This window comes from Oncorhynchus mykiss, chromosome Y, assembly GCF_013265735.2.
Source record: "Oncorhynchus mykiss isolate Arlee chromosome Y, USDA_OmykA_1.1, whole genome shotgun sequence".
NCBI lineage: Eukaryota > Metazoa > Chordata > Actinopteri > Salmoniformes > Salmonidae > Oncorhynchus > Oncorhynchus mykiss.
Genome location: NC_048593.1, coordinates 29,914,262 through 29,936,823, shown reverse-complemented (window position 1 = coordinate 29,936,823; position 22,562 = coordinate 29,914,262). Strand labels below are relative to the sequence as shown.

Sequence of the window (22,562 nt, the reverse complement as noted above, 5' to 3'; positions counted from 1 at the left end):
ACAGTACCATACCCATCTTTTCCATTAATTTGGGATGGACTACTGGCTACTTTCAGTTGCCGAACGTTGCAAATAGAAATTACATGAACGAATAGAGCCGAAGTGCTTCCTGTTCTACATAGTATATTTCTATCTGAACGTTCCAAAACCCCAACGTGTTTAACGCACCTTTGCTATGCACACGCGCCTCCCTCGTCAAAATGAACTGACCAATCATTGAATGACTCGCGGCAATGTGGAGCGCATTCAAGATCAAAACGCTAAGCAACGGTTAACAGAAAGCACCATGTTTAGAGCGTTTGTTATTATAGCATCCCACTATCATTTCAAGTTAAGACAATAACAGGAGTTCGTCTAATTCGAAAATGTGCCAATACGTCTACAAGATGGACAGGGTTGGCTCTGACTGTCCCCCAAATAACACATTTTGTTTCTTATAGGCATCTATACTTTCTATTTGTCAAATCATCCGCGTGCACATGATTTGAAGGGGCGAGGCTTGAGAGCGTAAGCAAGCTGAATCGAGAGCGTAAGCAAGCTGAATCAAGATGGCGAGCTTCATTGAACGGTAGTTATTTCAGAATTCAGGTTCAGTTAGCCTGCTAGCAAGCCATTACAACAGAAAACATGTGTACTATTGCATCAGTCTTTGTGGATATTATCTATAAATGCCGCATTTGGTCAGTTGTCTTTTGTCACGGATAGCTTGCTACCTAGAGGAAAACTACCTACCTAACTAATCAGTTCAGCAGCAACATGATTTAGCTAGCTGGAATATGATAATTGCAAACATAGTTACATCACTGTTTATTTCCATTCTTCCCTAGGATGTGCTTATATCGTGTGCTCGTGCTGTCTGTTTTCCTGAGCATCACTCAAGCTGTGGATCGCAGCAACTTCAAAACATGTGACCAGAGTGCCTTCTGCAGGTGATGGCTGCCTACCATCAATTAACTTGTAGAAAAATGTGTAACAACAATAACGTTACCTAGATGGACATTTTGAGACCTAAACGAAATAACGTGTGTGTGTGTGTGTGTGTGTGTGTGTGTGTGTGTGTGTGTGTGTGTGTGTGTGTGTGTGTGTGTGTGTGTGTAGTCGTCAAAGGGCGATGAAGCCAGGCCAGTCATCATACACAGCCTTACTGGAGACCCTGGAACTCAGTGACTCCCACCTCACAGTGCAGCTCCTGAATAACAATAATAAGGTCAGAATGAACAAGACCTGCTGCACACGTAAATAAGTTGTCATGGAGATTGGGTGAAATTACTTTCAATGGATTACTTGAATGGCACACAATGGAAATCCACCATACACTTAGTGTTCTTCCACATCGTGCAAACCATGTGATAATTTCATTGCCTGTGTTCAGGTGCTCTTGCTGCTCGAGTTGTATCGCCTTCAGGGGAACATGACCAGAGTGAAGATCAATGAGCTGAAGCCCATCAAGCCTCGATATGAGGTGCCTGATGTTCTCATCACTGACCCTCCCACTGAACTGTGAGTTTGTTCATTTCAATATCAGCCCACTATTGATGTCTCACATTCTGGGATGGTTTTGTAATGGATGTAAAGTATAGAGAAGGTCCATAGTGGGTGTGTTGGCATGGGTGTGATGTCTGTTTCTCTCCAATGCAGTATGTCAGTGTTGGCCCAGGATGAGCACAGGGTGGTGTTGTCTCTGGGTGGGGAGGACTGGAGGCTCATCCTCAGTGCCCAGCCCTTCCGCCTGGACATCATGGAGGGCCCACAGGTGCTGCTGTCCCTCAACTCCCGGGGCCTGCTAGCCTTCGAGCAGCTCCGCATACGCAAGGACACGTGAGTCGCTTATGCAGTCTTGCATGTACAGGATGAAACCATGCATTTATATCACATGGAACAATGCAATTGAATGCATATACTAGACCTGTGATGGACTTTGACGGAATATTGCCGTGTAATATATGTTGTGTAATTTCATGGAAGGCTTTTAATGAAGGCTTCCACTTGTGCTCTCCTGCTGAATTTGATAATTGTCTCAAAGGTTTTCTAAAATGCACTTAGCTGTGCTGTACTGATCTGTTTTCCCGTCCTATTCTGTTCCTTTCCTTTCCCTCCTGTTTCTCACCATGTCCTCCAGTATTTCCCACAAAATAAGTAGCACAGTCGGTAGCATGTGGGATAAGATCAAGAGCGTTTTCTCTAGGTAACTGGTCTTAGCTTGCCTCTTGATGTAATGTTTGTGTGACACCTGAGTTGAACTACTGAAATAGCTTGCGGCTGTATTGTCTTATAGTAGAAATGCCACAAGTCAAAAATGAAGTCAACAGATTTTTACTTTTGATCTTAACTTTACCAGAGCAACAATAAATATATGTAAACATGTTGCTGTGTGCAATTTCTTCATAAGTCTGTACAGCCTCTACTGCTCAGTGTAGTGTACATATATTTACTAAGCTTCCCACCACCCTCTAAACTAAACAAATTATTGCATGTCATATTTTATTGTTCAGTGATTTGATTGGTTTACCCATGGATAATTATTAACAAATAAAAAATCTTCTGAATCATTGTCCTGCAAAGTTTCGAAATGTGGGCATATTACAAAGCCCATTACCAAGTCATTTTCTATGGGCTGAATCCTAACTTAAAATCTGCACATTTTTGTGCAACCCCCACATTAAGATCAATGCAAACACAAGTTAAGATGAACTGCTATGTCAACAAGATGCCAGTACATAATGCATGTTTAACTCAATGACAATTATCAAATGGAAAGAGTTTGTCCTTCAATCGATCACTAACAACATGTCAATCCAGGTGATGAAAAGCAGTTTATATTGCTTTACTTGTTCTTCACATTTCTCCATGTGGTTTCTATAGCAATCAATCACTCTTTTGACATTGATATGTATTATTGTGTGATGCAGCAAAAGCCAAACAGACACAGAGGAAGCTGGGGAGAAAGAGGACACAGAGAAGCATGACAAGGAAAAGGTGTGTGTGGTGTTCTATTCCAAATACCTTATTGTTCTGATACAAACACTGCATGGGTTTATTGGTGCATTTATAGACCCCATTCTGTCCATGTTTTGTGTTCAAAGTGTGTAGAGATAACAGGTTGTGAGTAGTAGCCTAGTAGGGTGCGAGAAGAGCTCCAACTTCTGGTATCAATTTGATGTGAACTTTGAACTAGGGTGTGTACGAGTAGCACCTTTCTGAGACACTTGAGCTACACGTTTGGCCTCTTTTCTGGTTCTCCACAAAACCCCTCTCTTTCCAGGTGTCAGAAGGAGAGGAGGAGGAGGCAGAAGAAGAGGTGGATCAGCCAGGAATGTGGGAGGAGACGTTCAAGACCCATGCTGACACCAAGCCTAATGGTACATCATTGTACACTACAATTCCATAGTAAAACAAACTGTTACTCAAGTCCATTTATTTGTTTTCACCTATTTACTTAACATTATGTGTTTAATTATTCAAATATATATAAATAAAAACACTGCTCTAATGTAACCTGCCTCCTGTCCTCCAGGTCCCTCCTCCATCAGTCTGGACTTCTCCCTGCCTGGAGTAGAACACGTCTACGGCATCCCTGAACACGCAGACGGCCTCAAACTGAAAAACACAGAGTGAGACTATAAACGCTCTTTTGCCCCAATGTCATTTGCTCATCAAAGTGTAGTTTTCTGATTAATTTTTTATTTTACTTTTATTATCTAGGTCAGTATCTAGTCAGTTAAAACAAATTCTTATTTTCAATGACGGCCTAGGAACAGTGGGTTAACTGCCTTGTTCAGTGGCAGAACAACAGATTCTCTGGGATTCGATCTTGCAACCTTTCGGTTACTAGTCCAACGCTCTAACCACTAGGCTACCTGCCGCCCCTTTTGTTGGTCATCCAGTGCTAACCCAGTGATTCCTGTTCCTCTCCTTAGTGGAGGAGACCCCTACAGGCTTTATAACCTGGATGTGTTCCAGTATGAGCTCTTTAACCCTATGGCTCTGTATGGAGCAGTGCCTGTCCTCCTCTCACACAACACCCACAGGACTATGGGTCTCTTCTGGCTTAACGCAGCAGAGACATGGGTGGATGTCAGCTCTGGACAGGTGGGTGTGTGTGTGACTGGATCTCACACTGTCTTGCCTTTCCTTCTTTGCCCTTGGATCCACTTGGTTTGATCTCTGAATCCTCTTTGTGCATGTTTGATTGTGTTCAGGGCTCCAGTGAGGTCCCTCAGACAGACGTCCGATGGATCTCTGAGAGTGGCATCATTGACGTCTTCATCATGCTGGGACCGCGACCTAATGATGTGTTCACACAGTACTCTTCCTTAACAGGTACACTACTTACACACTCACTAACAGGAACACAGGTACACGTCACTCACGGTATATTCTACACATTCACACCAAGCACATTTTAATGTTCAATACATGGTCGGTTTATAGCTTCACTGCTCCCTATCCCAGAAGTGTTACCTTCACTTTAGAAATTACCTGTTCTCTGGCTGTCGTAGGAACTCAGGCCTTCCCCCCTCTCTCTTCGCTGGCCTACCACCAGTGCCGTTGGAACTACAACGACCAGGAAGATGTGAGTGCGGTGGACCAGGGCTTTGATGAACACGACATCCCCTATGACTTCATCTGGCTGGATATTGAGCACACGGACGGCAAGCGCTACTTCACCTGGGACAACAACAAGTTCCCACAGCCCAAAGACATGCTGCAGGGCCTCCTGGATAAGAGACGCAAGGTGAACTTAATGATGGAAACATAGGATTTTGAAATGGTGTGTGTGTGGTAATGAGAAGATAATTTACATTTTTGGCACTGTTCTCTCTTCCTCCTCTACTCACTGCGTCCTCTCCTGTCCCGGCTGTCCACAGATGGTGACCATAGTGGACCCTCACATTAAGGTGGACAGCAGCTATAAGATCCACACTGAGATTCGCTCTCGAGGCTACTACATAAAAAACAAAGATGGCGGAGACTATGAGGGCTGGTGCTGGCCAGGTAGGAACACGTCAGTATGTACACTATGTACAAAAGTATGTGGACACCCCTTCAAATTAGTGGATTTGGCTATTTCAGTCACACCCGTTGCTGACAGGTATATAAAATTGAGCACACAGCCATACAATCTCCATAGACAAACATTGGCTGTAGAATGGCCTTACTGAAGAGCTCAGTGACTTTTAACGTGGCACCGTCATAGGATGCCACCTTTCCAACAAGTCAGTTCGTCAAATTTCTGCCCTGTTCGAGCTGCCCCAGTCAACTGTTTGTGCTGATATTGTGAAGTGGAAATGTCCAGGAGCAACAACGGCTCAGCCGCGAAGTGGTAGGCCACACAAGCTCACAGAACGGGACCGCCGAGTGCTGAAGCGCATGGCACATAAAAATAGTCTGTTCTCGGTTGCAACATTCACTACAGAGTTCCAAACTGCCTCTGGAAGCAACGCCAGCACAATAACAGTTCGTCGGGAGCTTCATGAAATGGGTTTCCATGGCCGAGCAGCCGCACACAAGCCTAAGATCACCATGCGCAATGCCAATCGTTGGCTGGAATGGTGTATGGCTTGCTGCCATTGGACTCTGAAGCAGTGGAAACGTGTTGTCTGGAGTGATGAATCACGCTTCACCATCTGACAGTCCGACGGATAAATCTGTGTTTGGCGGATGCCCGGAGAACGCTACCTGCCCCAATGCATAGTGCCAACTGTAAAGTTTGGTGGAGGAGGAATAATAGTCTGGGGCTGTTTTTCATGGTTTGGGCTAGGCCCCTTACTTCCAGTGGTGGGAGATGTTAACACTACAGCATACAATTACATTCTAGACGATTCTGTGCTTCAAACTTTGTGGCAACAGTTTGAGGAAGTTTCTGTTTCAGCATAACAATGCCCCTGTGCATGAAGCATGGTCCACACAGAAAGGGTTTGTCGAGATCGGTGACAACTGGCCTGCACAGAGCACTGACCTCAACCCCATCGAACACCTTGTGGATGAACTGGAACGAAGCCTGCGTGACAGGCCTAATCACCCAACATCAGTGCCCGGCCTCACTAATGCCCTTGTGGCATTAGTCCCCACAGCAATGTTCCAACATCTAGTGGAAGGCCTTCCCAGAAGAGTGGAGGCTGTTATAGCAGCAAAGGGGGAACCAATTCAATGTTAATGCCCATGATTTTGGAATGGGATGTTAGGCGAGCAGGTGTCCACATACCTTTGTTAATTTAGTGTATTTATGGATTGATAAATTCTAAAACGTACCAGACAACACAGTGCAGGTTAGCATTTGTCATGAATGTTGCCCTGGAAGCAGATCTGCAGAGTGGTCACTTGCTGGCAAAGCCACAGTCATGAAATCTGATTTTAAACCTAACCTTAACCATAACACTAACCCTAATGCCTAGCACTAACCTTTTTAAATTAAGACCAAAAAGCTAAATCATACATTTTTCTGAAATAGCCAATTTGCCCCATCTAACGGAAATCTCTCAGTTCTACCTCCAGGGCAATATTTTGGCAATAAATGTCAACGCAGTATAAGATTTGCCTGTTTTTCTACTGATTCAGTCACCCAAAGGCTAGAATTGTTTAGAACTGTTATGTATATGTACTCTATTTTCTTGTAAAAGGGAATGCAGGTTACCCAGATTTTACCAACCCTGAGATGAGGAAGTGGTGGGCCAGCATGTTTGCCTATGACCAGTATGAGGTGAGTAAACCCTGTGTCAGTTAGTCTCATCTACACATTTTAAACGCAGTTACTTTTTTCTCTTTCCTTCTTCTTTCTTGACTTCCTTTGGAAACTTTGTCCTCTTCACTGAGTCAGTTAGCATTGATGTCACTGGTTAACCAGTAAAGCTGCTGGAGCCTTGAGCTACTGAGACCACAGATGTACTGACATGTCATTATCTCCTGTTTCTCTTCTCCAGGGCTCGATGGAGAACCTGTACACGTGGAACGACATGAACGAGCCGTCTGTGTTCAACGGTCCAGAGGTCACCATGCACAAGGATGCCCTCCATGGGCCCTGGGAGCACAGAGACATCCACAACCTATACGGCTTCTATGTGGTGAGGAAGGGAAGGGCGTTACTAGGACTAGATAGCCCCGGGGGTGTTCACTGTCCACACTGTTGGGATTGTTTTGGATTAGTTACAGCATCCTTACTTATTTACTGCCATCTACTCGGTCTTCCCTTCTTTCCCTCTCTCAGCAAATGGCGACAGCAGAGGGTCAGATCCAGCGCTCCGGGGGGTTGGAGAGGCCTTTTGTCCTGACCAGGGCCTTTTTCGCTGGGTCTCAGCGCTATGGTTAGACCCTTCAATAACACCTCCCTCTGGTTACCATAAATGTTGTATATTGTATGTCTTCACTGAACCCCAACCCACTCTTGAAGTGTTCACTCTCTCACACACGCATTCACCCACTCTCCTCCAGGTGCAGTTTGGACTGGTGATAATGCAGCTGAGTGGGGCCACCTGAAGATGTCCATCCCCATGTGTCTCAGCCTGGGCCTGGTTGGCATCTCCTTCTGTGGAGGTGAGGCTGGCAGGGATTGGTGCTGCACAGATTGGATGGCTCGGTCTATCCTCGTTTGATGGTCATTCTTAAAGTATCCTAATCACTCCTCTCATCCCAGCTGACGTGGGGGGTTTCTTTAAGACTCCCAGTGCGGAGCTGCTGGTGCGTTGGTACCAGGCGGGGGCCTACCAGCCCTTCTTCCGTGCCCACGCCCACCTGGACACCCCGCGGAGGGAGCCCTGGCTTTTTGGCCCTGACAACACAGCTCTCATCCGGGAGGCTGTGCGTCAGCGCTACACCCTTCTGCCCTACTGGTACCTGCAGTTCTACCATGCCCAACGCACTGGCCAGCCTGTTATGAGGTAGGCTCATCAAGCCCCATGTAGGGCTTGACAATAACTTTTTTTTAGACACTTTTTAGTTTATTTTTTTGTTAACTTTTTACTTGTCAGCTCAAGTCACTAGTGCAAAAATAAACAGTCTTCTGTAACACCATAATAACCATTATTATCACTGGGATTGACAATGGAAGGCTGCTGGTCTCTGATCCCATGTATTGTCTCTGATCCCATGTATGGTCTCTGATCCCATGTATGGTCTCTGATCCCATGTATTGTCTCTGATCCCATGTATGGTCTCTGATCCCATGTATGGTCTCTGATCCCATGTATGGTCTCTGATCCCATGTATTGTCTCTGATCCCATGTATGGTCTCTGATCCCATGTATGGTCTCTGATCCCATGTATGGTCTCTGATCCCATGTATGGTCTCTGATCCCATGTATGGTCTCTGATCCCATGTATGGTCTCTGATCCCATGTATTGTCTCCTGCCGTTGTGGCCTTGAGCAATGCACTTAAACCCCCCACAAAGTAAAATACTGCACTGATAGGCTGTACTGTATAAACTTACTGTATAAACATACTGTATAAAACCCATATGTGGAGAGCTACTGGGTGTGCAGGTTTTTGATGCACACTATCTAATTCTGATCGGAGTAGGCTTTTTTTTACTTGTCCATGTGGAAAACTTAACTCTATAATCGTCTTTCTGACTATTTGTTTTACATGCCCAGGCAAGCGGACAAGTGTTAATGTCGAGCCCTGCCGCGTCTATGTTTTGAAGGTCTATAGCTGGCACCAGTCTTTGAGAAGATATTAGAGAGAATCCTTGTATTTTGATTCACCTTGGGTTGTATTCTCTCTCTCTGTACTATAGGCCCCTGTGGGTGGAGTATCCAGAGGATATTGCCACATTTTCCATTGACAATGAGTTCCTGATTGGTAAGTAGGTTAGGGAGAGCGGCCTTTAGACCGGTATGTACTTCTTAACTTTTGATGGTACAATACTTTTGAATACTTCAATGTTTGGATGAAGTTGAGCTCTTCAACCTGGTGAGGATGATGCATTACCCCAGGCTACCTCTCCCCCTGTGTGTTCATCAGGCAGAGATCTTCTGGTTCACCCTGTAACAGATGAAAGGTCTAGTGGGGTCACAGCCTACTTACCTGGGAATGGAGAGGTGAGTTTTGAGGATGGAGAGAGAGGGAAGGCTGACCTGGAGTTTTGCCTGTTGAAATATACCACATGTTCAATCAACCTGATACCTTCTCGTCCTCTGACCTCCTCGCGCTTCTCTCCCCGTCACAGGTCTGGTATGACGTCCACACGTTCCAGAGACATGATGGAGCTCAGAACCTCTCTATCCCTGTCACCATGAGCTCAGTAGGTTCTCTGTTAACATGGATCTGCTGTTTGTTTCTCTCAACTCCTATGGTCTTTAGCCATCACCCACCTCTCAGCACCTTTTCCCACAAATAACTCTCGCTTTTCTCTCTCTCTTCTCTGTCCCACCACCTCTTCCTCTCACAGATTCCAGTGTTCCAGCGAGGAGGTTCCATTATCTGCCGGAAGAACCGTGTTCGCAGGTCCTCATCCTGCATGGAGAACGATCCCTACACCCTCTACGTGGCCCTTGACTCACAGGTATAACCTTCGTTTACACCACTATGATATCACTACCATTGTTGTTGTACCATTTTACTTGCAGGGGCTTTGTCGTCATTTAAATGTTTCTCTTTGTTCCAGGGCAATGCAGAAGGAGAGATTTACATAGATGATGGTCACACCTTTAAACATAAGACAGACAAGCAGTTTATTCACAGACGCCTGAGTTTCACTGCGAACAGCCTCTCATCGAGGTCTGTCCCTCTAACTAACATTATCATTCCAACCAGGCCATGTTCCCCCTGTGTTTCTGTATCGAGTGTAACCTGTCTCTTTCTCTGATGCTGCAGTGATCTGTCTCCTGACTCCCAGTTTCCCACGGCCTCCTGGGTAGAGCAGGTGAACATCCTGGGAGCTCAAAAGCCTGATGCTGTCACCCTCACAGCGACAGGTTAGTCATGTACCGTTAATAACCAGGCAACATGGTGTCACGTGTAGAGCTAGGAGTTTCCCCTGAACGTCCTTCTGGTCTGGTAATGGAAAAATAACTTGTTGCAGCGAAGTTATTTTTGTGTTGGCAGGCTAGTGCATAAAGTGGTAAGGGTCGTGAACATTGTGGTTTGTTACAATGTGCCTGATGTTCTTCACCCATCCTCCACAGATGGTGGGGAGTCTTCTGTGGAGTTTGAGTTTGACCCGGACACGGCAGTCTTAACTCTTCGTAAGCCAGGCGTGAACGCAGGGGTCAACTGGACATTACATCTGCGGTAACACAGGACACACACACAGAAGTCAAGAGATAAATTAAATGTCACACACAGACTTTTGGACAAACAAGTAAACATACAACTACAGAAAAGCACACAACCAGATTCAAAAGTGTGGCTAGGATTTGGAGCAGTTACCCGAACCCTGAGAAAGAAACCGCAGGAGAAATGGATCAGGGTTGTTGAAAGAGTATGAAACTCAGGACCACAAATGGTGTTAGTCAGGAGAAATTCTGCACCACTAACAAGAGGCTGAATCTTTGATACTTAATTTTAAGAAATATTTTTTCCAGGTTGAAATTATGACTGATGATAATGACTCCCTATAAGACTCTATATGACTAGCTAAATAAAATAAAGAAATTATGACAATGAATGTCCAAATGTAATGTTTGCATTTTTTTCCTTTCCATTTTTGTTACAAGTTAATGAATTTGCTTTTACCTGGGTTAGCATTGTGAATAGACAAGTATGAAGAAGAGATGACGTTCTATCGGACATTATGAAATACAGTATTCACCCCCTTGGATTTTTTTCACATTTTGTTGCATTACAATGAAATTAATTTAATAGTTTTTGTTTTTTGTAATTGATCTACATTATTGCTCTGTCAAAGTGGAATATTTTATTAGAATGTAAATTAAAAATAACTATACCTTGAATAGATAAGTATTCATTCCCCTGAATCACCTTTTGGCAGCAATTTACAACTGTGATTTTCTTAGGTAAGTCTCTTAAGAGCTTTAGCATACCTGGATTGTGCAAGATCTGGGAAGGTGTTGAGGATCATAGCTAGACAGCAATTTAAGTCTTGCCATAAATTTCCAAGCAGATTTAAGTCAAAACTGTCTACAGTGTAGATTTGGCCTTGTGTTGTAGGTTATTGTCCTGCTACAGTGTAGATTTGGCCTTGTGTTGTAGGTTATTGTCCTGCTACAGTGTAGATTTGGCCTTGTGTTGTTGGTTATTGCCATGCTGAAAGGTAAATTCCTCTGTGTTTGGTGTAAAGCTTAGCTCCATCCCATTTATTTTTATCCTGAAACTCCTGTCTTTGCCAACGTCAAGAATACCCATACCATGATGCAGCCACCACCATGCTTGAAAATAAGGAGGCAGTTACTCAGTGACGTGTTGGATTTGTCTCAAGCATAAGGCTTTTTATTTAGGCCAAAAAGGTTATTTTACTTTTATTCTTTACATTTCATTGTGGAGTAACTGAAATGTTGATCCATCCTCAGTTTTCTCCCTTCACAGCCATTTAACTGGAGCTGTTTTAACATTGGTGACATCTCTTAGCAGTTTCCTTCCTGTCTTGCAGCTCAGTTCAGAAGAACGACTCTCTTTGTGTGTGTGGTTTAATACATCATCCACAGCATAATAAACTTGACCATGCTTAAAGATGGATAACAATACTAGATCAGATATTTAATCTACCAATCACTGCCCTTCTGAGGCTTTTGAAAAGCTGCCTAGTCTTTGTAGTTCAATGTATGTATTGGGGACAGAGGAAGAGGTAGTCATTAAAAGAAATGTCAACCCCTATTATTTCACACAGAGTGAGTCCATGTAACTTGTGGTTGGTTAAGCCGCATTTGACTCCTGAACTAATTTAGGCTTCTCTAAACAAAAGGGCTGAATAGTTTTGCAACAACTGTTATTATATGCTAACATTTTTGAAATCTTTTCACTTTGGTATTCTGTGATGCTCAATGACAAATCACAACTAAGTCCATTTCAATCCCACTTTGTCAATCAACAAAATGTGAATAAATCCAAAGGGGTGAATACATTGATTTATGCAATAAGTAGAAGATGCATCATTTTACTAAATGTTTACATTTTGGGGAAGGGGGTTTATTTAACTAAAAAAGTTGATTTTAATTGAGGATTGGTTGTCAGCAATAAACCAACTACATTCCCATTGCTTCACATTTTGTTAATTAAAAAGTTTAATAAATGAAGGCTATGAAGTTCATATAGTATACCAGTACATAAATACACCATGTCTTGGTATAAACATTTGGTTTCCAGGTGTTTTCATATTCAAGGTTTTGTCTCATGATATAAAATACTGATGGTATCATAGCTCTGTGAGAGGTGATGCTGTATGACAGTTTGCATCCATAAGTATGGTGACACCCTATGATATCACAGCACTGTGTCCTACTAAAACAGCATCATGAGCCCTGTCTGAGTGCCCACATTGAGGATAACACAAAGTGTGAAACTCCAGTTTAGGAGATACAATTGAGTATAGCATGCTAAGGTATACTGTATATACCAGTTCATTTCACATAATGGTTTGCCCATCCAATGTTGCTATTCTTTCCATCATTTGGTCCGACCGGAGTGTATCCAGGAGATGCATATAGTCTTGTGGTCAGTCTGCAGACGGCCGGGTGAGGAAACGCATCAGGCTCTCATAGCTGAGGAAGGTAATGGCGTTGACAGGGAAGGCCCTCAGGCTGTTCAGGAGGAGCCCCTTAAAGAACACTCTCACCCCCTCCTCCTTCAGACTCACACTCATGCAGTGCAGGACCCCCTGGTACACCCGGCCCCCAGCACCGGACATCTGCAGCCGCGCTTTCATCACATCCATGGGCGTGGCAAAGGCCCACGTCACCACGCCTGCCACCCCACCCGCCATCAATACTGCAAATGTGCCTGCAGATACAAACCAAATAATTACCTGAAAATCTATGTAATTGCACTAGCACTCAAACCATCAGCAATAAACGGTCAAATCTAGACACAGACTCGCTCTCTTCTCACAGACTAGCATGGCCTTTGAACTGTTAATGACACACACACACTCCAAGTCGTCTCTATTGCAGTGACGTATAACAGTTTATATCTCAAAATGCATGGAGATGAGCGTAACATCTCAGGAACCACATAATATAGCAATCTTTTCGCATGAAAAGATGGCCTGGAACACAATCTCTCTCTCCAACTGACCTGGCCGTTTGCCTTCTTCAGTCAGAAACCTGCAGGTGATTTCGTAAGGCAAGAAGTAGATTCCATAGCAGGGTACATCTCTCAGGGTAAGAGCCAACCCCCCTCGAAACAATCCCCTTGGCCCCTCCTCCCTCAGGATGACAGTCACACAGTGAATGGGACCTCGATACCCGTCACCACCGACCCCAGCCCAGCCCTTGGTCTGGGACTGCAAGCGTACCTTCACCAGGTCAACAGGCGCAGTAACCACCACCTGGCAGCAAAGACAAGCTTGGTGTTAAAAAGTACACATAATGCCATATTTCAGGGCCATTTAAAGCACGTTCCATATTACCTGTGCCAGACCTGAGAAACAGCCAGCTGCGAAGACTGCTGATGCCGAGGCAGGGTTGCCTTGGATTCGGTCATTCCGTTGGGACTGGGTGAGGCAGTCTAAAACATTGCTATAGGAACCAAAGACCACAGCGTTGGTGATGCCAGTAGTCAGGACAGGAAATGTCATGCCCTTGAAGAACCCAGGGATCTGATCCAACAAATACAAAAATAGTATAGTTAAGGAATTACTGATGGTACAACAATGTAGCGAAAAAAACAAAACACTCATCGACAAATCCCACTGGGCACAAACTGGTTGAATCAACGTTGTTTCAACATAATTTGTCAACATATTGTGACGTGAAATCTACGAGGAAAATACATTAGATTTGAAAATAGTAATCAACTGTTGGAGATTTCAACCACAAGATTATGTCATCATGATAACCAAATTTCAACAGACAAACCTTGAATAAAATATGTTAAATTTGTACCTTTAAAATAACTTCAGATCTTCAATGATAAAATCTACTATCGGAATAAAAAAAACTATAGGCTGAGCAGCACCTCCTCCTGGAGAATTGATCTATCAGAAGCTACCCTTTGGTATCCCATCCAGGGTTTTAACTAAGCCCATTGCTGCTTAGCTATGATATTTGCCACTGACTATTACCAATGTGCTATCATGACATTGATTGTTGTGAGAGCTCCCCTAAAAACTAAGATTTACTGGACTCTACAAGGTGTTGAAAGCATTCCACAGGGATGCTGGCCCATGTTGGATCCAGTGCTTCCCACAGTTGTGTCAAGTTGGCTAGATGTCACACAGGAAACTGTTGAGTGTGAAAAACCCAGCAGCGTTGTAGTTCTTAACACAAGCCGGTGCACCTGGGTTGGCACCTACTACCATACCGTGTTGAAAGGCACTTACATATTTTGTCTAGCCCATTCACCCTCCTTCATCTACACTGATTGAAGTGGATTTAACAAGTGACATCATTAAAGGATCATAGCTTTCACCTGGATTCACCTGGTCAGTCTATGTCTTAGAAAGAGCAGGGGTTCGTAATGTTTTCTATACTCAGTGAGGTGCATTAAAACTACAGTACCATTCAAAAGTTTGGACACACCTATTGATTCAAGGGTTTTTCTTTATTTTTACTATTTTATACAATGTAGAATAATAGTGAAGATATCAAAACTATGAAAAAACACATGGAATCACGCAGTAACCAAAAAAGTGTTAAACAAATATTTTTGAATTTAGATTATTCAAAGTAGCCACCCTTTGCCTTGATGACAGCTTTGCACACTCTTGGCATTCTCTCAACCAGCTTCACCTGGAATGCTTTTCCAACAGTCTTGAAGGAGTTCCCACAAATGCTGAGCACTTGTTGGCTGTTTTTCCTTCACTCTGCAGTCCAACTTATCCCAAACCATCTTAATTGGGTTGAGGTCGAGTGACTGTGGAGGCCAGATCATCTGATGCAGTACTCCATCACTCTCCTTCTTGGTCAAATAGCCCGTACACAGCCTGAAGGTGTTGGGTCATTGTCCTGTTGAAAAACAAATGATAGTCCCACTAAGCGCAAACCAGATGGGATGGCGTATCCCTGCAGAATGCTGTGGTAGCCATGCTGGTTAAGTGTGCATTTAATTCTAAATAAATCAACAACAATGTCACCAGCAAAGCACCATCACACCTCCTCCTCCATGCTTCACGGTGGGAACCACAGATACGGAGATCATCCATTCACCTACCATGCGTCTCACAAAGACACAGCGGTTGGAACCAAAAATCTACAATTTTGACCATATCAGACCAAAGGACAGACTTCCACCGGTCTAATGTCCATTGCTCGTGCTTCTTGGCCCGAGCAAGTCTCTTCTTCTTATTGTTGTCCTTTAGTAGTGGTTAGTAGTGCAGCAATACGACCATAAAGGCCTGATTCACGTAGTCTCCTCTGAACAGTTGATGTTAAGATGTGTCTGTTACTTGAACTCTGTGAAGCATTTATTTGTGCTACAATCTGAGGTGCAGTTAAGTCTAACAAACTTATCCTCTGTAGCAGAGGTAACTCTGGGTCTTCCTTTCCTGTGGCGGTCCTCATGATAACCAGTTTCATCAAAGCGCTTGATGGTTTTTGTGAGTGAACGTCAAGAAACTTTCAAAGTTCTTGAAATTTTCCTGGATTGACTGACCTTCATGTCTTAAAGTAATGATGGACTGTCATTTCTCTTTGCTTATTTGAGCTGTTCTTGCCATAATATGAACTTGGTCTTTTACCAAATAGGGCAATCTTCTGTATGCCATCCCTACCTTGTCACAACACAACTGATTGGCTCAAACATATCAAGAAGGAAAGAAATTCCACAAATTAACTTTTAACAAGGCACACCTGTTAATTGAAATGCATTTCATGAAGCTGGTTGAGAGAATGCCAAGAGTGTGCAAAGCTGTCATCAAGGCAAAGGGTGGCTACTTTGAAGAATCTTACATATAAAATATATTTTGATTTGTTTAACACTTTTTTGGTTACTACATTATTCCATATGTGTTATTTCATAGTTTTGATGTCTTCACTATTATTCTACAATGTATAAATAGTAAAACATTGAGAAAAACCCTTGAATGAGTAGGTGTGTCCAAACTTTTGACTGGTACTATAATTCGGTGGGGACCCTAGGAACCTCAAGAGTTAACCAATACTTTGTTTTTATACTTCAACAACGAAGATATGTAATCTTACATAGCTTTTAAACAAGCTCACCAGTTGCCTCCCGGGTGGCGCAGTGGTTAAGGGCGCTGTACTGCAGCGCCAGCTGTGCCATCAGAGTTCCTGGGTTCGCACAATTGGCCTAGCGTCGCCCGGGTTAGGGAGGGCTTGGTCGGTAGGGGTGTCCTTGTCTCATCGCACACCAGCGACTCCTGTGGCGGGCTGGGCGCAGTGTACGCTAACCAAGGTGGCCAGGTGCACGGTGTTTCCTCCGGCGCATTGGTGCGGCTGGCTTCCGGGTTGGATGCGTGCTGTGTTAAGAAGCAGTGCGGCTTGGTTGGGTTGTGTATCGGAGGACGCATGACTTTCAACCTTCGTCTCTCCCGAGCCCGTACGGGAGTTGTAGCGATGAGACAAGATCAGTAGCCACTAGGGGGTATAAAATAAAATAAAAAAATAACATGTTTTGCATGTCATTTTGGCATTAATACGTGCCATAAATGGTCTCTTTTTTGATTTCTTGAGTAAGGCAGCTCCAAAACGCAGGTGTTTCAGCCTAGTTCAGTGCTTTCTGTAATGGTGGGGTAGCCAGCAGAAGATACAGAGCATAGGTGTTGGTAATGTTCTCTAGTTGCGCCGTGATTGGCTCAGTGTTCTGTCACTCACTACAACAATTGGATACCACGAAATTGGGGAGAAAAAGGAGTAAAAATTAAAAATAAAAAAAAAAAACAGGCTCATCAGTATGTTTTTTAAATCATTGTCAATCCAAATGCCCAGATATTTAAAGCGGGAACCCGATCAATGAGAGAACCATTCGATGAATAAATAAAACAAAAACATTAAGAGGTTGGGGTAATGGCATATACAGATAAATATTAGCATTTTTTGTGTTTGGTTGTCAACACAAGCATATATCAACATTTGAAGGAGATGTATATTCTGTGCCACTGACTTTAATTCAAGTTTGTTTTCAAATTGATAATAAATATGTTGGATTCACGTATCTATCTCAACCAAAAATCTAGTTAAAGAATAGGACTAAATCAAATCAAACTATTTAAAGTGCATTTCAAGTTTGTTTTGATTTAGTCCTATTCTTTAAATTAGATTTTTGGTTGAGATGGAGACATAAATCCAACATATTGATTATTAATTCATAAACAAACTGGAATTAAAGCCAGACAGTGGCACAGATGGAACTATCCAAGCAGAAGATAAATCTCGTTCAAATGTTGATATTTGGTTGTGTTGACAACCAATGAGCTTAACACCTTGATAAGCTAATTTCACGATGACGGCTCACCACTCATCGTACTGGGCGACTTTAACCTCCCGACAAGGACTTCAATTAATTTCCACCTCTTTCTTTCCTCGTGACCTCACCCTTTCCCAGTCACCTCCTACTCACAAAGCAGAAAAATGCTTGACCTCATCTTTACTAGAGGCTGTTTGCCTACTGATCTCACTACAACTCCCCTCCAGGTCTCTGATAACTACTTTTTCTTTTCTCTCCTAAAACCCTAACCACTCAGCCCCTACCCAGATGGTCATGCGCCACCGCAATCTTTGCTCTCTCTCTCCCGGGTACTCTCTCCTCTTCTATCCTATCCTCTCTTCCATCTGCTAAATCCTTTTCCCACCTGTCTCCTGACTCTGCCTCTTCAACCCTCCTCTCCTCCCTTTCCTCATCCTTTGACTCCCACTGTCCCCTTACCTCCCAGCCAGCCTGACCTTCCCCTCTCGCTCCGTGGCTGGGTGACTCACTGCATTCTAACAGAACAGGGCTGCGGGCAGCTGAGTGGAAATGGAGGAAAATAAACTTCTGGAGGACCTATCATCCTTCCACACCCTCCTCTGTAACTTCTCTTCCTCTGTATATGCTGATAAAGCTCTAAATGTAATCACTCTAAATGTAATCACTCTAAATGTCACTATACATGTCAAGCTTCTGCCGCCAACCCTGGGAAACCTCTCTCCACTTTTTCCCTCCCTCCTTAATCCTCCACCTCCCCCTTTCCTCTCTGTGGACGACTTTGTCAACCACTTTGAAAAAAGGTTGACAACATCCGCTCCTCGTTCACTCAGCCTAGTAAGTCCACTAGTCCCACTCACACAGAACTACCCTATGCGTTGAGCTCTTTCTCACCTCTCTCCAGATGAAATCCTGTGACTAGTGATGTCCAGCTGCCCAACAACCTGCCCACCTTCTGACACACAGCTTCTGACATCTCAGCTTGGATGTCAGCCCACCACCTCAAGCTCAAATTCAACAAAACGGAGCTACTCTTCCTCCAGGGGAAGATCTGCCCACTCCAAGACCTCTCCATCACTGTTAACAACTCTACGGTGTCCCCCTCCCAGAGTGCAAAGAAGCTTGGCGTGACACTGGACTACAACCTGTCGTTCTCTGCAAACATCAAAGCAGTGACTCGCTCCTACAGGTTCATACTCTACAACATCTGTAGAGTCCGACCGTTCCTCACACAGGAAGTGGCGCAGGTCCTATTCCAGGCAGTTGTAATCTCCCGTCTAGACTCCTGCAACTCTCTGTTGGCTGGGCTCTACACTTGTGCCATCAAACCCCTGCAACTTATCCAGAATGCTGCAGCCCGCCTGGTGTTCAACCAATATTCTCCCATGTCACTCCTCCTCACACTCCACTGGCTTCCAGTCGAAGCCCTGGTGCTTGCCTATGGAGCAGCAAGGGAACTGCACCTCCTTACCTTCAGGCTATGCTCAAACCCTACATCCCAAACCAAGCACTCCTTTCCTCCACCTTGGGTCTCTTGGCCCTCCCACCCCTACGGGAGGACAGCTCCTGCTCAGCCCAGTCAAAGCTCTTCTCTGTCCTGGCACCCCAATGGTGGAACAAATTTCTCCCTAAAGTCAGGACAGCGGAGTCCCTTCCTATTTTGGGGAAAACATCTGAAACTCTACCTCTTTGAAGAGTATCTTAAATAACTCTCACGGCGCCCCGACGCCCCCCTCCTCCCAATTAAAAAAGAAAAGAAAACTAGCACTGACCTTGATGATAAATACTTTGTTGAGGGAAAATGTACTTGATACGATTGTGATGTTGTTGTCTTACCTAGCTATCTTAAGATGAATGCACTAATTGTAAGTTGCTCTTGATAAGAGCCTCTGCTAAATAACTCAAATGTAAACATTTTAAATGTAACCAAATACAATTCAATATTTAAAATACAATAAATAGCCTATTAACTTGTTAACAAATTTTATGTTGGATTTACGTCTCCAACTCAACCAAAAAAATAAAAGTTAAAGAATGGGCATAAGCCAGCTGCACAGATGGGACTATCCAAGCAGTAGATCTCCTTTAAATGTTAATATTTGGTTGTGTTGTCAACCAAATACAATTTAATATTACTTTTGTAATACAGTAAATAGCCTTCGTTAAGGCTATCTTACAAACTAATGTAACATTTTACCCCAAAATGAGTAACATATCCATGGCCACATTTTGAGGTTGCTGTAACTATACATGTATTTTTATGTAATAATGTAAAGTGTGGATGTTCAAGATAACATGCATAGGTTGTCACAGGTCTGTGGAGATCTTCACCTTTGTGTAATAATCTGTGCAGAATCTCGAACGGCATAGATCCCCTGCACTATGTACTTTTAATGTAATCTCAACAGCAATCCAGGTAATTTGGTTCTGCTATTAGATTAAGCACAGCGATAACACATTAACACATTAAATATATTGTATAAATAAACTAAAATCCTGACATTGTATTCCCACTTGAACTTTGCTGTGCATGGTTGAAAGCGCAGTGATAGACATTTGAGTGAAAACTAAACCAAAAAGAAGACATTGTTTTTTTCATTGGAATTTGGTTGTGCTAGGCATAACACATTGGAAATTCATCTAACTTTTGGCTGTCTTTTTGAGTTGGTGAATATAGGTTGTAATCTCATTGTTTGTCTCAACCAAATATCACCCAATTATCGACATTGAAATGACGTGCTATGCACAGTGGGATGAGTCATATAATACCAAAGTATTCAAAACCTTACCCCTTCACGAGTGTATGTCCTAGCCACACAGTCACAAATCCCCTTGTATTTAACCTGGGTCTGCAGACGCACCTACATATGGAGTATAATATACATGTTATGTGACTTGTCAACAAGTTTAGATTCCTTGGTCTAAATTAGTGGATATAATCATAAAGTTTGAGTGAGTCCAGTACTTGTACCTTCACTGTGTCCATTGGATGACCAAAAGCCAACCCTACTGCTCCTAGAACATATTCATATACGCCTAGTCAAATTCACCCTCCATATTCATGTCCAAAAATGTTTTTATACACAAAGATCTATGTTACTCCTTCCTATTCATTACCTGAGATGCATCCTGCTATGAATTCCACAAACGGCATGCTCAGTTGCTTGCTCACACTAAAACAGATAAATTACAGTACAAATATCAGTCGCAGGTTAATCAAGGTAGTTGGGTTTACAATCTCTCACCTTGTAACCATCTAGTCAGAATTCAGCATTTTTTATGATGATACATGAATTGCCATTACAGTTTAGGGGAAAATATAAAATGATTAATCATTTTCTCTGATGACATTACCCAGTGGGCACAGACGTCAATTCAATGTATCAACGTTGGATCAACATAATTTAATTGAAATGACGTGTAAACAACGTTGATTCAACCAGTGTTTGCCCAGTGGGTAGACTCATTCAACTTTAATACAGATTTCACAGCACATGGTTCTGGATCTCAAAGAGTGATCTTTGAGCTTGGGAGTGCAATCCTTGCAGTCTTGTGCATGTCAATGTTTTGTTTTATTGTTTTTATGGGGGCAGGGGGTGGGGACTAACAGACAACAATATGCCTTTACTGCTACTTACAGCTATTTTCGCTCGCATACAGCACACTGCAATCTTAATTCCAACACTCAGAAACTAACAAACTAAACCATCATCCACAAACTAACCCATCTTTCCCAGTACATTACTATTTTACTGTTTCCTTTGACAATACATCATTCTACTTTACTCTGATGTCTAACGAGGTTCTTGAACCTCTGTATGTGTACCGTTTCAACCTAGATTGCCCTAAAAAGAAATACTTTACCGAAGAGTATAATCATATTTCCCATTGGTTGATCTTGGTTTTTCAGATCTCTTAACAGTATGCCTACTGTTCGTAGGTCAATCTGAACACAGACATTATCACTTACCTGTCTTCAAAAGCAAGCCACCGCAAGTACAGTACCAAAAAAGATAAGAGTCTGCACAGGGTTGACTGTTCAATGTCAAGATACCTATTGGAGTCCCATTCTAAATCATTGATAGAAAATATAGGTCGCTAAAGCATATAGCATTGCTTATATGGCTTGTATATGGCTAGTGATATGCTGCTTTTCAACCTGTGCAGATTTAAACGCACACATCAGTCTGGAGCAGTAAACCAGTTAAAAATATACTAAATGAATTTGGGGCGAACATCCACGTTGCTTTTTGCGCTTAAAAGAATGAAAGCAAATATTTTGAAGAGTGGGTTCGACAAGAAAATTTGGTTGGTGACCTAGATCAGAGGAAGATTTACCTGATTTGAGCGTTACCTCTTCGTAGAATACACACCAACACAAGTTATATCGGAGCATTATACTTTATTGATCGACCCGCACTATTGTATGACTGCCTACAAAGTACTATATCTCAAGGCAAATCGTCTTTGATTCATTTTTCTAGGGTAGGGTTTTGCTGGCCTTTAGCGGTAAAAATGTGCACTGTCCGCTATATATATATAGTTGTACTATATATATATATATATAGCGGACAGTGCTATATATATATTAAAGTGCAGTGCATGCAACGGACGACGCAACACAGAGTGCCTGAATAAAGCCCTTAGTCGTGGTATATTGGCCATATACCACAACCCCCGAGGTGCCTTATTGCTATTATAAACTGTTTAGCCACGTAATTAGAAGAGAAAAAGGAACGTTTTGTCATACTCGTGGTATATGTTCTATCATAAAATTGGGGGTTCAAGTCCTGAATGCTGATTGGCTGACAGCTGTGGTATATCAGACTGTATACAGTGCCTTGCGAAAGTATTCGGCCCCCTTGAAATTTGCGACCTTTTGCCACATTTCAGGCTTCAAACATAAAGATATAAAACTGTATTTTTTTGTGAAGAATCAACAACAAGTGGGACACAATCATGAAGTGGAACGACATTTATTGGATATTTCAAACTTTTTTAACAATTCAAAAACTGAAAAATTGGGCGTGCAAAATTATTCAGCCCCCTTAAGTTAATACTTTGTAGCGCCACCTTTTGCTGCGATTACAG

General features: G+C 43.0%; 2 protein-coding genes across 5 annotated transcripts; one reads left to right on the top strand and one right to left on the bottom strand.

The window, feature by feature from the left end:
- Positions 1 to 266: 266 nt before the first annotated feature.
- Positions 267 to 10,615, top strand: zgc:171967 (GH31_N and GH31_GANC_GANAB_alpha domain-containing protein). 2 transcript variants are annotated; one of them, XM_021591254.2, is made up of 25 exons: positions 267 to 568; positions 828 to 929; positions 1,099 to 1,207; positions 1,373 to 1,500; positions 1,639 to 1,818; positions 2,120 to 2,185; positions 2,910 to 2,976; positions 3,263 to 3,359; positions 3,515 to 3,611; positions 3,918 to 4,089; positions 4,200 to 4,320; positions 4,500 to 4,735; positions 4,869 to 4,995; positions 6,621 to 6,700; positions 6,921 to 7,061; positions 7,205 to 7,301; positions 7,429 to 7,530; positions 7,631 to 7,874; positions 8,731 to 8,795; positions 8,958 to 9,034; positions 9,163 to 9,237; positions 9,385 to 9,498; positions 9,601 to 9,713; positions 9,810 to 9,910; positions 10,121 to 10,615. In XM_021591254.2, exons 1-25 carry the CDS (start codon positions 549 to 551, stop codon positions 10,228 to 10,230), a joined length of 2,841 nt encoding a protein of 946 aa, XP_021446929.2. In that variant the 5' UTR covers positions 267 to 548; the 3' UTR covers positions 10,231 to 10,615. The 2 variants fall into 2 exon arrangements, with proteins under 2 accessions (XP_021446929.2, XP_036823315.1); XM_036967420.1 differs by lacking the exon at positions 2,120 to 2,185.
- Positions 10,616 to 11,146: 531 nt separating this feature from the next.
- On the bottom strand, positions 11,147 to 21,967 carry LOC110509993 (solute carrier family 25 member 45). Of its 3 annotated transcripts, none has more exons than XM_021591252.2 (7): positions 21,810 to 21,967; positions 20,589 to 20,644; positions 20,443 to 20,486; positions 20,261 to 20,332; positions 13,519 to 13,707; positions 13,185 to 13,437; positions 11,147 to 12,890 (listed from the first exon to the last, which is right to left on the bottom strand). In XM_021591252.2, the coding sequence occupies exons 2-7, from the start codon at positions 20,623 to 20,625 to the stop codon at positions 12,607 to 12,609; spliced, it is 879 nt and encodes a 292-aa protein (XP_021446927.1). In that variant the 5' UTR covers positions 20,626 to 20,644; positions 21,810 to 21,967; the 3' UTR covers positions 11,147 to 12,606. The 3 variants fall into 3 exon arrangements, with proteins under 3 accessions (XP_021446927.1, XP_036823316.1, XP_036823317.1); XM_036967421.1 differs by lacking the exon at positions 21,810 to 21,967 and adding an exon at positions 21,442 to 21,672; XM_036967422.1 differs by lacking the exons at positions 20,261 to 20,332; positions 20,443 to 20,486; positions 20,589 to 20,644; positions 21,810 to 21,967 and adding an exon at positions 16,271 to 16,323.
- Positions 21,968 to 22,562: the final 595 nt, after the last annotated feature.

Excerpts from the sequence above, each read along its gene's own strand:
- zgc:171967 (XM_021591254.2), top strand. The coding sequence starts at position 549 with ATGGCGAGCTTCATTGAACG. Across the intron at positions 1,819-2,119 it reads CTCCGCATACGCAAGGACAC|TATTTCCCACAAAATAAGTA; the intron begins GTGAGTCGCTTA and ends CATGTCCTCCAG. Across the intron at positions 4,996-6,620 it reads TGAGGGCTGGTGCTGGCCAG|GGAATGCAGGTTACCCAGAT; the intron begins GTAGGAACACGT and ends TTCTTGTAAAAG.
- LOC110509993 (XM_021591252.2), bottom strand. The coding sequence starts at position 20,625 with ATGCCGTTTGTGGAATTCATAGCAGGATGCATCTCAG. Across the intron at positions 20,487-20,588 it reads CATAGCAGGATGCATCTCAG|GAGCAGTAGGGTTGGCTTTT; the intron begins GTAATGAATAGG and ends AATATGTTCTAG. Across the intron at positions 12,891-13,184 it reads TGAAGAAGGCAAACGGCCAG|GCACATTTGCAGTATTGATG; the intron begins GTCAGTTGGAGA and ends TTGTATCTGCAG.